The sequence below is a fragment of the Gymnodraco acuticeps genome, unplaced genomic scaffold (genome assembly GCF_902827175.1).
Source record: "Gymnodraco acuticeps unplaced genomic scaffold, fGymAcu1.1, whole genome shotgun sequence".
NCBI lineage: Eukaryota > Metazoa > Chordata > Actinopteri > Perciformes > Bathydraconidae > Gymnodraco > Gymnodraco acuticeps.
This window is the reverse complement of record NW_022992090.1, coordinates 318,881-335,807: the sequence shown is the minus strand read 5'-3', so window position 1 is coordinate 335,807 and position 16,927 is coordinate 318,881. Positions and strand designations below refer to the sequence as shown.

At 41.6% G+C, this 16,927-nt stretch overlaps 1 protein-coding gene across 2 annotated transcripts in view; it reads left to right on the top strand.

The window, feature by feature from the left end:
• dnah5 (dynein, axonemal, heavy chain 5) overlaps positions 1-16,927 on the top strand; it is a 156,480-nt gene that overhangs the window by 9,740 nt on the left and 129,813 nt on the right. The window contains exons 2-12 of one of the 2 annotated variants that reach the window (XM_034202726.1): positions 10,972-11,106; positions 11,263-11,347; positions 11,590-11,759; positions 13,276-13,494; positions 13,888-14,025; positions 14,438-14,614; positions 14,773-14,886; positions 15,035-15,142; positions 15,654-15,776; positions 16,101-16,316; positions 16,770-16,796. In XM_034202726.1, the coding sequence (XP_034058617.1) occupies positions 10,972-11,106; positions 11,263-11,347; positions 11,590-11,759; positions 13,276-13,494; positions 13,888-14,025; positions 14,438-14,614; positions 14,773-14,886; positions 15,035-15,142; positions 15,654-15,776; positions 16,101-16,316; positions 16,770-16,796 (1,512 nt within the window). The remainder of the gene's footprint in view (positions 1-10,971; positions 11,107-11,262; positions 11,348-11,589; positions 11,760-13,275; positions 13,495-13,887; positions 14,026-14,437; positions 14,615-14,772; positions 14,887-15,034; positions 15,143-15,653; positions 15,777-16,100; positions 16,317-16,769; positions 16,797-16,927) is intronic. The other variant, XM_034202727.1, reaches the window with a different exon arrangement.

Genomic DNA, 16,927 nt, shown 5'->3' with positions numbered 1-16,927 from the left:
TATAATAATGACAGCCTCCTTTTAGTACACATTTATTGTGAAAAAATACAGCAAACTGTGAAGAAGTTCTACTTTTTCGCTGAATGAACTACATTAAAAAACCTAAAGTAAAATGATTTGAAACATTTTTTGATGAAAATAATACCAGAACTAATTTACAGCAGCTCTGAAAAAATCCTCCATGACCTGCCAACTTGACAAATATTTGAACACACACACTTTGATTCAGATATACTGTAGGTGATGTTTTTGGTAAGATATGAATTTTCATATAAGTGACCATCCAGAGCGAGCGAGACATGACATCATTTGTGCACTATAAGTAGTAGGCATGACAGTGTGAGGTCGGATCAGTCATTCGGGCCTTTGGGGCATTACCATGGGTTTTGCTCTTTTAGTAAGCTACTGTATCATCAAATGTAAAAGAAAACTGAAGAAATAAGAAAATAAAAGTCAGTGAAATTGCTCTTAATGCAGATCTAAAAGTTTTCTATGAATTCACAGTAATTTTAACCATTCAAAAAACGATATATAGGCTGTTCTTTACTTTCACAAGAAATAACTAAATTGGAAATGTGTGTATGTTTTATATTATCATTTAAAAAAGAAAAAAACCTTTAAGTGTACATTTTAACTTGTATGTTTTTAGCAAAGATTAGTCCATGATTAGTCCATTATCTAGATCAATATATATGTGATCAGGTGACACAGTAAGTATCCATCTCACTCTGAAGCACGTATTTTATCTTGTTTTCCAATTTGCCACACACACCTCACAAAATGTCCTGCTATCTTATTGTTTGCTACTCTGTCCTGTTGGAGCAGTGATAGCTGAGGTGTGTGCTCATTATGTGCCTGTGTGTTAATGTGTTCACATTCATGCAGTGTGTGAATTGGCCGTATATACATATAGACCACCTGTCACTGTTAGTCCTTTCTTACTCTCCATACAGTATAGGTGTGTTAATTCACAGTTGAGTGTGTGATGTATAGCTCACAGACTGCTAATTTCTCTCAGGTTGTTTGAACAATTTTATATTGACCACCATGGCTATGAATACTGTTGCACCAATGACAGCAATGGACATTAAACATAAAGCAGACATACTTAAGCTCAGCTGGCTGACTGGTTACCACTGACAACTTGATAGGGTGACTCACTTTGAGGATAAGAGTGTACAGCTCCCCTGGGAAGATGCAGATGAGAAGGTGATAGCAGCTCAGAAGATATACTTTAGAATGCTTTGAGTCTGAGAGGTGAGCAGCTGACATGTCGCAGGTGTTTAGAAAGCAGCTCTGGAAACAAACGGTTACAAAACTCATTCAGGTAAGAAGTCATGGAGCACTGTTGTTGTTTTTGTTGGGGTTTCATTTGAGTTTTCACTCCAATGTTAGCTTATCCATCCACATAAGTTTGATGTATAAAGCCATGTTATGGCATCTTTCAATAAATAGGTGCGAAACATAATCTACAACTACTTTGTTTACTTTGACCTATGTGCTATTTGGATTAAAATGAGCTAAATCATTTTATGTGTATTTGGCAGGTTGCTAAAAAAATATAAGACAAGTTATCAGACATCCCTGCCAAATTGTCCTGCTGCGCATTATTGTAATCGCTGTTGTTCTCTTTAATTCCTAAAACCACATTGTGTTTATTATGGGGATTGTTAGTTTCACCAAAGTTTATCTCAGGATTGGGCTTTGTTTGCTTCTGAAAGCTATTAATGTTGCAGATTATATTACAGAGGGCTGTCAGTGCTGGCTTCTGTGTTAGGGGAATAACTAAAGGGGGTTGTGTTTATGCCCATATATCATTGTTTAGGCGGGTTTTGTTGGCTTCTTTGTTTTGTGTATTGCATTCAGCAGTGACTAGTTTGAAGAATCAGCACCACACTGCATTGTGTCTGCATTGTTAGTCTCTAAACTGAAGGCTGAGGTGGCTGATAACACAATTTGAAATAAAGGCAGAGATAAGGTGTGAAATGGCTTGTCGCCCAGCAACTGATGGCTTAGCCCACTTTCTCTTTGGGGTACCCATGTCAGCGGTTGGGTGTGTATCTCCAGATACTTTTACAAGTTTGGTGTTTAGTTGTAATGTTTTTTACTCTTATTTTATTTTAAGAGTTCTGTAGTGGTGTATTGCACCTTATCTAAATATAAAATGTAACTTTGAAAGATTGGTGTGTTTCTTTTTTAAGTAAAGAAAGGTTTTGGAAGCATAACATCTGTTTCAAAATTGAGTGTGCAAATCAAATACACCTGCTCAGTATAATCATTTCTCATTTTGAAAGTCAAATATGAAGATTATGGATCTTGAAATGAAATCACCAGTCAAGAAATAAAAAGTGTGCTGTCAATGTAGGAGTAGCTATACTATAGCAGAGCACCAATTCCAATACGAGGTCTGAAAAAAAAAAGTTCATGTTTGAATTGACTAACTGTGAAATCAGAGTACATTTCAAGCCTGCAGTGCTGTGTGCTCAGCAACCACCCTGCTATCAGCTGAAGTGACCTGTGACTGAACCCACTGTTCCTGAGGGAAGTTTGTTAGTGAAAATATTACCATGGTTTCTGAGAAAGTTAATAATTCTGCAGATTGCGTTTGTTTTGTGTTTCTGAGGCAGGTTGATAGCAAAGGACACCACTTGTTATTTTCCTTGTTTCACTATAATAACTTAAAAGTCAATGTTGTTATGGTCTGGTCTCTTTGGAGGCTGCTAAAGGACTAATGTGATGCTGCCTTCACTAACTTTGTTGACACACACATAATGAGCGCTCCACCTCAGTCTGGCTTCACATCAAATCCCCTGTCTATATGATAATGCAAATGTAAACTTCAAACCGCCTGACTTCTCATAGAGTTTATCCTTCTCATCTTGTTATTTCATTTTCTCAGCTCCAAATCCACTTTTCCAGCCCTCTTGCCTTCCCTGCAGTTTTCTCGCTTTGCACAACTACGATCACAATCTCTCTCCCTTTGTCTTTCTTTTGGGATTCAGTCAGTTTCATCCTTTTCCTTAGCTCTTTACATCCTTATCTGTTTTTGACAATGTATGTCTTCCTTTGTTGCTTAATTTCGTTCTTACTATCTTTTGGATTTTGCATAATTCCTCTTTGGTTCTTTTAGACTATAGTGAGGTTTCTTTCTTAACTACTATCCCTTAATCCAGCGTTTCTCAACGTGTGGGGCGCGCCCCACTGGTCGGGCGCAGAGATGTGATAGGTGGGTCGCGAATGGACGCGATGAACGGGAGATTTTTTGTATTTATTGACCTCACCTGGGTCCTCGCGGGCGGTAGTGGATTATTACAGCCGGAGACTCGCAACGGCGGTGGACTTTCACAGCACCGCTGCGCGCTGCACCGGACCTGCCGGAGCCGCCAGAGCCTCGTAAGGGCGGGTGTTTGCGGTGGCGGATGCGGTACCGGCGCAGCGGCGCTGTGAAAGTCCACGGCCCACCTATGCCAGAGCCAGCGGCCCACCAACGGCAGCGGCCCAACGGGAAAAGTCCCGAATCTCCTGATGGCCAATCCGAGCCTGCTCTCACACACACACAACTGAAACCAAAGTCATTTGCAGACATATGTAAAAATCTCTCATACACACATGTGAAACGCTCTCACAAACAGACACAACAGCGTTGCAGTCAGGAAGAAAAGCAATGTGGAGCGGCACCTCACCACTTCATAAGGAGTTTAACCGTGACACTTTTCGAAATCCCGTTTGTGTCCCCCCATTTTACAAATAGGCCTATGTTTATTATTATCTTTTAACGCAAGCCATCATCGCCACGGAGGAGCACACAGCCTCTGTGAGCGAGCGAGACACAGAGACAGAGACAGAGAGAGAAAACACACCTTTATCTATTTAATATAGCCTAGTTGTACAAAATAAAGTAAGAAATCATTCCAATGTGTACTATAGGACAGTAAACAGTTTAAAAGGGGAGTGATTAGTAATGCATAAATAAAAAGAAAGAATGCTAACTAGGTAACATAAGATAAGAATACACAAGTTTAAATGATTTGTTATTGGTTGTGATCATATTCTAAAGATGTTTGGATTATTGAAAAGTATACAGCTCCCTTTCATAGAGTGTTGAGAGCTGTATCCATAAATTCATTTTGTGCTCAAAGTGCACCAGATTGATGCATTTAACTTCAACATTTAAAAAAAAATCATACATTTTCTTTTCACTGCAAACGGGTCCCACAGACCCAAACAGCACACAAAGGTTAAAGGTAGCATATAATAATGTTAAAATGTGCTAAATATATACACTGCAAAAAAACTGAAAAAGAGGAGTAAAAGTAGCTCCCGACTTGTTTTATTTTTTGAAAGTAGTTCTCATCCTAAAAAAGGTTGGATACCCCTGTTATAGAACGATACATTTGACCATTTTAAGCTTGGCCTACCATTTTATTGGAGCGGCGAGGAACAGGTGGGGCTTGAAAAGGCCCACCTGTTCAAAGTGGGGAATGCCAGAAAAAGTTTGAGAACCACTGCCTTAATCTGTTACATCTATTCTTTTCAAATCTGATTCTTGATACAAACTCAAGGGACTCACCCAGGAAGAATGCTGTATGCAGCATGACTGACACATACGTTTGCAGCCAGTTTAGGTTAGCAAGAAACAAAAACATATATATAAGGATATAGGAGAGAGGAAGAGGAGAGACATGATGAGAGGGAAGTTAGATGAGTTCATATGTATTTCACAATGATAAAGTTTAATCCAGTTGTTAGCGATTGTTCAAACAGACAATAGCTAGCTCCTAAGGGTTCTATTTTTGGCAATGCCCGTCACAGTCGGATATTTACTGCTTATTTGTAAAAGAGTGTCTGACCATGCTGACGTCTATGAGAGAAGTATTTTTGCCATAATATACAAATATTCCTGACTAACAGAAGGAAGGGTAAATGAGAGAATTTAAATCCATCTTGCAGCTGGCACTAGGTTTCATTATTCACGGACCTTGTCCAGTGTTACTAAGCAGCGTAACCTGGCAACCCATTGTGGTTAATTTCACTCTCCTACCACCCTAAATATACAAGCTATGCTTGTTAACTGTTGTAAATTAGTTGTGCTGTTTGTTGATCCATTTAAAGAAACCTGCATTTTGCTGACTTTGGATGGGTGCTTCTGTAAGGAGAGAAATGTAAACACATTGTACATTTGATGCACTGGCCCTGTGTATCTCGTAATCGATATAACCGGCCTGCTCTTGTCTATCCCACATGCTCCACTGAGATCCAACATCTAGTTTCAGGCGGCCTGTGGAACTGCCAGTCAGCTGTTCCTAAGGCTGACTTCATCTCTGGCTATGCTTCCCTGCAGTCTCTGGATTTCCTTGCTCTCACTGAGACGTGGATTACTCCATCCAACACATCCACCCCAGCAGCTCTCTCCACAGCATATTCCTTCTCCCATACACCCAGACCCACTGGCAGAGGAGGTGGCACTGGTCTCCTGCTCTATCCCAAATGGAGCTTTTCCCTCTTCAAGCTACCTAACTTCACTCCTTCCACCTTTGAATTCCATGCCGTCACAGTATGCGCGGCATGTATCGGCCGGCCGGCGGCGAAAGTATGTTACTTAACAAAAAACCCTATGCATTTTATGTTATTTTGGACAATTATTCATATAGTAATCACATTACCTGAGCCCTTGAGTTGCCTAGAGCAAAATAGTTACGGCATATATTTAGTGATTTTAATGTTAACAGATCATTGATGCAATAATATATTGACCCAATTTGCCTGACTTGACACACGGAATAAAACATGGGCGTAGGAAGCATCCTCAATGTGGGTGAGACAATTTAACAGGGGGTGTGGGCAGGTGGTGGACCTCACCTCCTCTAGGGGGGTCCAGGGGCAAGCTCCCCCGGGAAGATTTGTTTTTAAATGTTGAAGTTAAATGCATCAATCTGGTCAATTTTGAGAGCAAAATTAGGGACTAAATCTATGGCAGTCAGTAGGGGCTTGGACTGTGAGCCGTAGGGTCGCCAGTTCAAGTCCCCGACCAGACCTATTTAGAGTGTGGACTTCTACTCGGAGAGGTCCCAGTTCACCTCCTGCCCTGCCGTGGCTTGAGGACATGGCTTAGAAAGGGCGTGTCGCCTTCTGTCCTGCCAGTGTTGGCAGGACATGAATTAAAATGTCGAACTCGGACTTCATTTTAAGGACATTTCGGCCAGGGGTTTAGAGCTATATTTGTTTAAGCACCGGATTGGCAAAACAGGAGAGTGTGTGCACCAGTCTGCCTTGATCTATGTATTCATGTCTGTGACTCTCACAGTATCTGCTGCCCGCAGCTGTTTTATAGAAGGAAAACCTCCTTCACTTCATGAAATCTCTGCAGCACCAGGAGGCAGCGGGAGGGTTAACTCAGCCTCTGAGAAGAGGAGCGTGCAGTGCCTTTCACGCACCGCCTTTCACGCACCGCCTTCACTGTGTTTACCTTCAGAATAATTAGAAAGGCTAAAGAGCGGTGTGGCTGATGTGTTTTAACTAGGGCTGTCAGTCGATTAAAATATTTAATCGCGATTAATTGCATGATTGTCCATAGTTAATCGCGATTAATCGCAAATTAATCGCACATTTTTGATCTGTTCTAAATGTACCTTAGAGGAATATTTTTAGTTTTTAATACTCTTATCAACATATGAGTGGACAAATATGCTTTATGCTAATGTTTATTATCATTTGAACAATGACAAATATTCTCATGAATATTAAACACAACAACCTCTGAACATTACAAATATTCGCCTCAATTCAACCTGGAACCTCTCTCAAACAATAAAAATGGTGTGTGTGTGTGTGTGTGTGTGTGTGTGTGTGTGTGTGTGTGTGTGTGTGTGTGTGTGTGTGTGTGTGTGTGTGTGTGTGTGTGTGTGTGTGTGTGTGTGTGTGTGTGTGTGTGTGTGTGTGTGTGTGTGTGTGTGTGTGTGTGTGTGTGTGCGTGCGTTGGAGCTATGTGCAACTCAAGGCATATGCTCGAACGGGAGCTGCCTGGACCAACCTGATCTCACCAGATTGCGTGACTCCACCACGACTCCTTAACACCACATTGCGTGGTGGAGTCACTAACTTTGTTACACTAACTTTGTTTCATTTAAACAGCTCCTTATATCCGTTAGCGCAGCTAGCTAGCACCAGATGCTAACAACAACAATGCACGTGAGGTCTCTCTCTCGCTCGCTCGGGCCACACTTACACACACCCTCCCGGTCCTCCCAATAGCCAGTCGGTGCCTGCCGGTGAGCGTGGAAGTGTGGTCTGCTGCAAGCGGGCGGCAGGAGCGGGGCTGTCAGCATCAGCTTGTAGATGGTATTTTAAACTCGATGCGCTCTGAAACTACGGGGCGGACGACGAAAAAAAATACACATGCGTTAATCGCGTTAAAATAATTAGTGGCGTTACATTTTTTTGCGTTAACGCATTATTAACGCGTTAACTTGACAGCCCTAGTTTTAACCACACACACCTCTACACACACACACACACACACACACACACACACACACACACACACACACACACACACACACACACACACACACACACACACACACACGCACACACACGATTTAAACGCAGACTTTTGTTCCTCCATGTTACGTTGTTATTGTTTCACTGAGCGGACCCGCACATTTTTTTCAACGCTCCCCTTTTTGGTCCATCTGCGGCGGTAGGTTTTGTGCACTGTGATGATTCGGCTGTACCTTTAGTAATGAATATTAAATGTTGTGAGGAAATCTTATCACCAATAATTCCAATAAGTAATCCAAAATGTATTCACTTCAGGTTTACGAAAGTAACTGTAATCAGATTACTAGTTTTTCAAATGTAACGCGAGCTGAATAGAGTTACTTGATTTTTGTATTCTAATTACGTAACGCCGTTACATGTATTCCGTTACAACCCAACCCTGGCCACACCCCACTGGGCTGGGCTGGGCCGGAACACTTACAAATGTGGGCCGGTAGGATTTTTTGGCCCTCCGGCCCACACACAGCACCGGCCCACCGGGGAAACTCCCGGTATTCCCAATGGCCAGTCCGCCCCTGCAGTAACCCATCCTATACAATTAACCATTGTTGTTCTCTACCGTCCACCAGGCGCCTTGGGGGACTTCTTGGAGGAATTAGATCATCTCCTCTCACACATCCCTGAAACTGGTCCTCCCGCTGTACTTCTCGGAGACTTCAACCTCCAGACAGGGAAGATAGACGAACTAACATCTCTGTTAACCGCCTTTGCTTTCTCACTGTCTCCGTCCCCACCAACTCATAAAGCTGGCAATGTCCTTGATCTCATATTCTCAAGGAACTGCACTACTTCTAACCTCTCTGTAAACCCGCTCCACACATCCGATCACTTCTTCATTTCATTCTCTCTACCCCTTTCCAAACATAACAAACTAATCTCTTCTCATCCTGCACCTGTCCGCCGTAACCTTCGTTCCCTCTCCCCCTCTACCGTTGCCTCATCGGTGCTCTCAGCCCTCCCTTCCTCTGACTCGTTCCAACTCCTACCTCCAAACTCTGCTGCAGAAACTCTCCTCTCTACTCTCTCATCCACTCTGGACTCGCTCTGTCCTCTCACATCTCGGCAGGCTCGTCAGTCCCCTCCTGCTCCCTGGCTAAATGATGCACTGCGTGCTAATATAACCGTCCTTCGGGCAGCAGAGCGGAAATGGTGGAAATCCAAACACCGTGACGACCTCCTAACCTATCAGGCTCTCCTCTCCTCTTTCTCTGCTTCGATCTCTCAGGCAAAAAGCACTTTCTTTCAAGATAAGATCCAATCTTCCTATTCCAATCCCAAAAAACTATTTTCCATCTTCTCCTCCCTCCTGGACCCCCCCAAAGCCCCTCCCCCCTCCTCACTTCTGTCAAGCGACTTTGTTAACCACTTTGAAAAAAAGGTTGATGATATTCGCTCTTCTTTTTCTGACTCACCTCTACTCACCGCTGGGTCACCAGACCCTCCTTTCACCCACACACTGACCTCCTTTTCCCCTCTCTCTCCAAGCGAGATTCTTACCCTCATTACCTCTGCCCGCCCTACCACCTGTCCTCTGGACCCTATCCCTTCAAACCTCCTTCAGACTATCGCTCCTGATATTCTACCATTTCTCACCCATTTCATCAACACTTCTCTAACTTCTGGTCACTTTCCAAACAGTCTCAAGGAGGCAAGAGTAAACCCTCTCCTAAAGAAACCCACTCTCAACTGCACACTTCTAAAGCAGCCTCCCTCTCCTCTGTTATCATCCTTTTGGACCTGTCTGCTGCATTCGACACGGTGAATCATCAGATCCTCCTTCGCACTCTCCAAGCACTTGGAGTTTCAGGCTCTGCACTTTCCCTCCTCACCTCATACCTCAAAGACCGCACCTACAGGGTTACTTGGAGAGGGTCCGAGTCCGACCCTTGTCAATTAACTACAGGGGTCCCTCAGGGCTCTGTTCTTGGTCCCCTCCTCTTCTCCTTGTACACAAACTCGCTCGGATCAGTCATTAGCCCGCATGGTTTTTAATACCACTGCTACGGTGACGACACCCAATTAATTCTGTCCTTTCCCCGCTCAGAGACCCAGGTCGTCGCACGCATCTCTGCTTGTCTAGCTGACATCTCTCAGTGGATGTCTGATCATCACCTCAAGCTCAACCTTGACAAGACTGAACTGCTTTTACTTCTGGGAAAAGATTGTCCCACTCTTGACCTAACAATCAACATTGGCACCTCTGTTGTTTCCCCGACTCAGACTGCAAGGAATCTGGGTGTGACCCTAGATAACAACCTGTCCTTCACTGCAAACATCGCTGCTACAACCCGCTGCTGCAGATACACGCTTTACAACATCAGGAGGATGCGTCCCCAGCTGACCCAGAAAGCGACGCAGGTTCTGGTCCAGGCTCTCGTCATCTCACGCCTAGACTACTGCAACTCCCTCCTGGCTGGTCTACCTGCATGTGCCATCCGACCTCTGCAGCTCATCCAGAATGCAGCTGCTCGCCTGGTCTTCAACCTTCCTAAATTCTCCCACACCACGCCGCTCCTCCGCTGCCTTCACTGGCTTCCGATAACTGCTAGAATCCACTTCAAGACAATGGTACTTGCGTACCATGCTGCGAATGGATCTGGCCCTTCCTACATCCAGGACATGGTTAAACCGTACACCCCAGCACGTGCACTCCGCTCTGCATCAACCAAACGGCTCGCTGCACCCTCTCTGCGAAGGGGACCCAAGTTCCCATCAGCAAAAACACGTGGGTTTGCTATCCTGGCTCCAAAATGGTGGAATGAGCTCCCCATTGACATCAGGATAGCAGAAAGCTTACACACCTTCCGGCGCAGACTGAAAACTCATCTCTTTCGACTCCACTTCGAGCGATAGAACTATTAACAAAGCACTTATATACTAATAAAGGGCTGGCTTTTCTAAAGCCAGTTGAGTAGCACTTGAAATGTTTTTGCTCTATGAAGCCTGATGTGCTTATATGATTCTGTTTTCTTCAAGTTTGTATATTGTTGGTCGAACGCACTTATTGTAAGTCGCTTTGGATAAAAGCGTCAGCTAAATGCAATGTAATGTAATAATGTAATGTAATGTACATTTGGAAATCTTAAATGACATTATTGTCATTCTTGTGTTGGCTACAGTATGGATGGATACTGGGTAATGACAGTATGGGGAGGCTTCTTCGTTTAAGTTTCTGTTTTCTATTGCTCATTCTGAAACTGTACACAAGTGTGGATCTTTAAGTGGACTTCATTTAAATGATGTCTAAAAATGTTGTGGTGATTTATTTGTGCACTCTCCTGTGATGGCTTATTCTCATTGTGTGGCTTTTGTTATTGCCAGTGAGTATTTTTTCCAAACATATTGCATTGAGACATTTAATGACAATCGTTTATTCGATACAAATCAAAATATTCTGTGTGTTTTGTTTAGCAAAAGTTGAAAGAGGAACGTGAAGCTAAGCGTGCCCAGCTAGACGGAAGACATGACTACATCCTCAGCATTGTGGCTTCATGCCTGGGACTGGAGAAATCTGATGTGGAAGATGCCACACTGGAGGGAAATCAGGTACCCTGTATAGTTGTAAAGCTTTTTATATTTAAAAAAACACATTAACCTTGAAAGCCTTTCTTTGCATTTACACTAAGGGCTCAAATAGAATGTCTCTAGGTCTTGGGAACTGTTTTGTATGATAAGCTGAACATTTATTTTCATCTTTCTCAGATTGAACGCATGGAGCAATTCTTTGTGGCTGAGGGTCTTCCACACCTCATGTTCTTCTATCAGGACATTGAGCCAGTTGAAGCAGGTAACATGTGAAAGTTTAATATCAACATTTATAAAAATGTATGAAATGTGAAGAATATAATTATCTAATTGTTATTAACACAAAGTTGAAATGCTGTCCCGTATTAATCAAGTTATGTTGGCAAAAACAATCATGGCAGTACTGAGCAAATGCAAATTGCTAAGTATTAGTGCTACAGTGAGAAGTCAAGCTTTGTGATGATACCTTGTGTTGTTTCTATGTGCAATCCTTTGTTTCTGCAGCAGCAGCAGCAGCCCCTGTGCCCTCCCAGCTTGTTGCCCAGATGCCTGGTCGCAGCAAAAAGTCCAAAGTGTTTGTGACAGACGGGAGGGATGTAGCTTTGACCGGAGTGTGTGTCTTCTTCACCAGAGCCAACACTTCTAAGGCTATCACCTCTGAGAACATACACAGAGTAAGGGACTCTCTACCCTTCTAGAATTGTAACAATAAAGTCTTGATGATCAGGGTTAGATTTTTTTTTTTTTTTTACTGTGGCACCTACTAATATGTAGTTTACTTGAATGACAAAATCAACCAGAATGATTCCTACACTGTAATGAAAGATGCAAGTTTCACCTGAAAGAAAAAAAAGATTGATTCCTTTTTCTTTTGGCAGTGATTTCTTTTTGAGCCCTAAAAAATGGTTTCCCTTGTCTAAGATATGTTCTAGTCATCAAGAGCTAGTGGGACAAAAGGGAAACAATAGCACTCTGATAACACAGGCAGGTGTGTCTATTGATTGTTTCTGATGACTTGCTGAGAGCAGCAAAGCTCCTGACAACCACTGATAAACGGCCGTGTCGGCTACATGACACCCACATTGTGTGTGTGTATGTGTGCTTGTGCACGCCTGCATTTTCAAGCCCACTTTTGGATTGTACATGCTATGTCTGAAATAAGTGTTACCAATTTATTGTAATAAAATAATTTGAATATATTACCTTAAATAAACAAGCCTATTATACATGTATGTAAAGCAAATGTTATAATTATCAAAAATGTGAACGTAATTACACATTAAAAACCCAATATAAAATCCACCGGAGCTTCACTTTACAATTGCAAATGGAAAGTGTTTGTTTTAGACCATACTATTCAATTGCATCTTTGCAGTTATCCTTAATTTGTGCATGATCTTCAGGATCATAAGAAGGCATTTCTATCTCGAGTTTTATCTTGCGGCTATGTTTGCATGTCACATTAGATATGCTATTGTCAGTGGTGCTTGATGGCTATAGACACTGTCAGATTTCCCTATTATTGGAGTTACCAGTCATCATTAGCAGGTCAACTTTTGAACCTTCAAATCAGTTGTATATTAAGGTGCTTTCATAAAAAAGAAACAGCCGTACTGTTTTAGAATGTACTGATCACAATGCAATCTCAGTGCTTCTGGAAGGTACCCAGTTTGCTGTGGGGAGCCCAAAGGTTATACTGCGACCAAGCACACTTATTTTTCCAAATCAACCCAATACTGTTGGGTTCCCAAATAGAGATGATGGCTTTCTTTCCCCCACAATTTGCCTCATCTGTATGTCCAGTATGAATTATGTGCATCTACATGGACAGGACTAGAGGATTTCCAATGTTAAGTATTGTTGACAAGTATTTAATTGACAAGCATCCCCTTAACCACTGGTTGGTAGAGGCAATTGCTATAGCCTGTGCCTGCATGCTCACTATAGGAATAAAGCAACATTTAGGGAAATTTCTGTCCAAGATATATGTTCATCTGCAGGTTGTGTCTAACGTCACACTTACAAGATTCTACAAATAGGAAAAAGGTCCAGAACACTCACACATGCAGAGGTGTATACCCCTTTGTGATGTACAGATACGCTATAACAGTACCAGGGTTACGGCGGTATCTTAGAGTTTTTTAAGTCAGTAAAATGTTGGTAATTGTGAGCCTTTCTATCTCTTTTTAGGATGTCAATTTTAATATGTTGGACACAACAGAGGGAGGTCTGTTAAAAAGTGTGGAGCAGTTGCTCTCAGAGATCTTCATCCCTACACTGTCAAAGATGAACCACGGCTGGGGGGAGCCTGCCAGTTCCCAGGCCCAGGCCGTCAAACAGGACTTCATAGCATCATTGGAAGGCTTTGTGTCTGTTTTGGCTGGAGCACAGGAGAGCCTGCAAGAAAAGGTAAGTAACATATTCTGCTACAATTTTGAGAGAAACGGCTAAAAAAATACTACTAAATGCATTTGACTTTAGTCAAGAGCTAAATTACATATCTGTGCACTGCCCAGACATCAAACCCATGACAGTAATTAGGATGTTGCTTTGCAAAAACACATACAAATACATAATTACTTGGATTAATTTAGCTGAGTAAAGGCTGTTTGAACTTCTGTCAACCTTTTTCATCATAGAAATGTGTTTCATTGAAGCAGTAAGACACTTCAAAAATAAATAAAATAGTTGAAAGCAGCCTGCTTTGACTACAGGCTATTCTTTTCTATTACATTCACGAAAAACAAACAAAATAAACAACTTTAGAAACCACAACAAAACAATGTTATGTCTTGCTTCCAGGTTACGTTGAAGGTGTGTGACACATTTGACCTGCGGGTGCTGAAAGGCCCATCTGACTACGTGGCAGCAGCCAACAGCACAGAGACCACAGAAAATATAGAGGCCTGCATGAAAGTCTGGATCAAACAAATAGAACAGGTGAGAGGTGTTACTGTAGGTAACAGGTAAGATGTTATCCTCAAACTCATGATATATCTAAACTTGCTGTGCTTGCTTGCTATATGTTGAACTCCCTTATTGTGCAGAGTTGCTTGTGATCAAAGTTGGCTTGAAAAATCTTAATGTGTGGAGTTTTGGCCAAATATATGACTGGATATGTTCTAAATATTCCATTAAGCTGGAGCAACAAATGCTTGATACTCATGTTCATCCTGAAAAGCAGCAAAGTGCTCAGGCAGGGAAAATGCGCAATTTAATCTTTATCAAATAAAAAAAATTGAAGCATCGTTAAGTGTTTTAGCAGCACACAATATCGAATAATAAAGCAAAGGTTGAAGTGCAGAAATGTTGCCTTAACAGTGAGTCGATTTAAAGTCCTTATGTTTTGCAGGTTCTAGCTGAGAGTGACCAGCTGAGGAAGGAAGCCGATGACCTTGGCCCTCGGGCTGAGCTGGACCACTGGAAGAAACGAATGTCACGCTTCAACTACCTTCTGGACCAACTCAAGAGCCCCGATGTTAAGGCTGTACTGGGAGTTCTCTTGATGGCCAAATCTAAAATCATAAAGGTCAGAAATTAGGGTTCAGTCCCTGCAAGGTTTCAGTAAAATGTTTTGTTATTTTTGCTGCTTAATAGGACAATAATAAACTCTGCCAAACTGTCTTCTGTCCTAAATATCTGTGTTTCATATTTGTTAAATGCAATAAGTGTGGTTTGTCTGTGCAGTCGTGGCGAGAACTGGACTCCAGGATAACTGATTCAGCCAACGAGGCCAAAGACAATGTCAAGTATCTTTATAGCCTGGAGAAGTTTTGTGACCCTCTCTACAACAGTGACCCTGTAAGAAAAACACTTGAATCTTTTAAAGCTGTAATGGTCTGTTCTATAAATGGCCGGTGACGCAAACACTGTTCAATGTTCTGTTTGTGCAAGGACACATAATAAGCTTTACTGACACTCACTGGCTTTCATTTGTGTCTCATCTCAGGTTTCAATGGTGGATGCAATCCCTGGTCTGATCAATGCCATCATGATGATTCACAGTATTTCTCGCTACTATAACACATCGGAAAAGATTACGTCACTTTTTGTCAAGGTAGGGTGGCAGCTATTCTGAAAAATGCAACAATACTGAAGTGGATGTGGATTATATTGTCATACACAATGTGATTTAGCAAAACTGTGTGCCTATAGTCTGGATATTGTCTTCATTTTCCCCTCTGATCTGTGTTTTTCAGATTTATATGGACAAACAAAATGAACCATTGAAACATTTATTGTTTGGTTCATAAAAAGGGAATTGTTGAATCAATCAAGAGTTGAAAAACAAAAATGACCTAACAATATCCATGTATAACATCCAAGAGAACAAAGGAGTGGCTCCTTTGTAAAATATTAGACGTGTCGTGCACAGAGTATAAACACAGGATGTTACATGGACCACAATGCAACACTATTGCACTAAATGCTTCTTTGTCTTTTGACAACCGTGTTCATGGTGAACTAACATTTAGCTACTATAGGAACATGTATAGTCTTAAATTGTAAGTGTCAACAAGTAATTCTGATGTATATCTTTATTTTAACAAACACATCAATGCCTACAGGTGACAAACCAGATGATCACAGCCTGCAAAGCTTACATCACCAATATCAGCTCTAATTCAATATGGGACCAGCCTCAACAAGTTGTAGCTGACAAAATAAAAGCTGCCATCCACCTAAACCAGGTACTGCTTATCGATATAATCCGTCATATCTAATGTTAAACATTGATCTCTCATAGTTTTCTGTGTCCATGTTATCAAATGTGCTTTATTTGCAGCATAGTACATTTTTACTTGTTGTTATATAAGAATAGAAAATACTATTTGACATAGGACATGATAAACTGTAATGTGTCGTCATTCAATTTTTTGTTGAAAGCCACCACAGAATATATTACTTGGTAGAGATAATGTTAGGAACGTTAGCAAACTTCCAAATATCGTAATTCTATGGATGGGTGGAAATGAGAGTTGACCGTTTTGCTCATGTCAACCCGTGTGCTGCAGGAGTATCAGCGGTATTTCCATAAAACCAAGGAGAAGTTGGAAAAGACTCCCTCAGAGAGACAGTTCGACTTCAGTGAGATGTACATTTTTGGGAAGTTTGACACATTCCAGCGACGACTCAACAAGATCCTAGAGATGTTCAGCACCATTTCTACCTACTCTGCCCTGCAGGACTCTAAGATAGAAGGACTGGAGATAATGGCCACCAGGTTTCAAGTGGGTATCAGATTATTGTCAAGATATTTCTGAGCGACATTCCATTAACTGATTAAATGCCACTTCTAACGAGTGCCTAATGTTGATATATATTGTAGAGGTACACTGAGAGTGACTGGGAAAGGTTAGTAATGTTAAAGGCTTTAATAAATAGGGAAGTAACATAGTTAATTGTATTACTTAAATTCATATAATTGAAGGAATAAATAGATTTGACAATTTAAGAAAATAATTCTTAAACAAACGTCTTCCCAGTCAAGCTAAAGAGAGAATATCATTGGTCCATTATTTTTAAAACAGCATCTTAAGGCTATACGCTTGTCATTGCCACTGTCTTGGTTTGTTGTGGGAAATATGTTTTCAGTCATTATACTTACAAAACCAGATTGTGTTTTCCCCTGAGAGTATATTGATGTGAGCTGTCTGTTTGTTTCTGCTTCCTTGGATGTACAGACTGCAGAAATGCAGGGGAAATGGGAGGTAATTTATAATTGCAGTCTTTACCTCTTTTGTGCATGGCCCATTTTCATGGTATTGATGGCATGCAGTGGTACATTTGCTAGACATGACATTTTACCACTGTACTGGCACTGTATAGTAACATGACAATA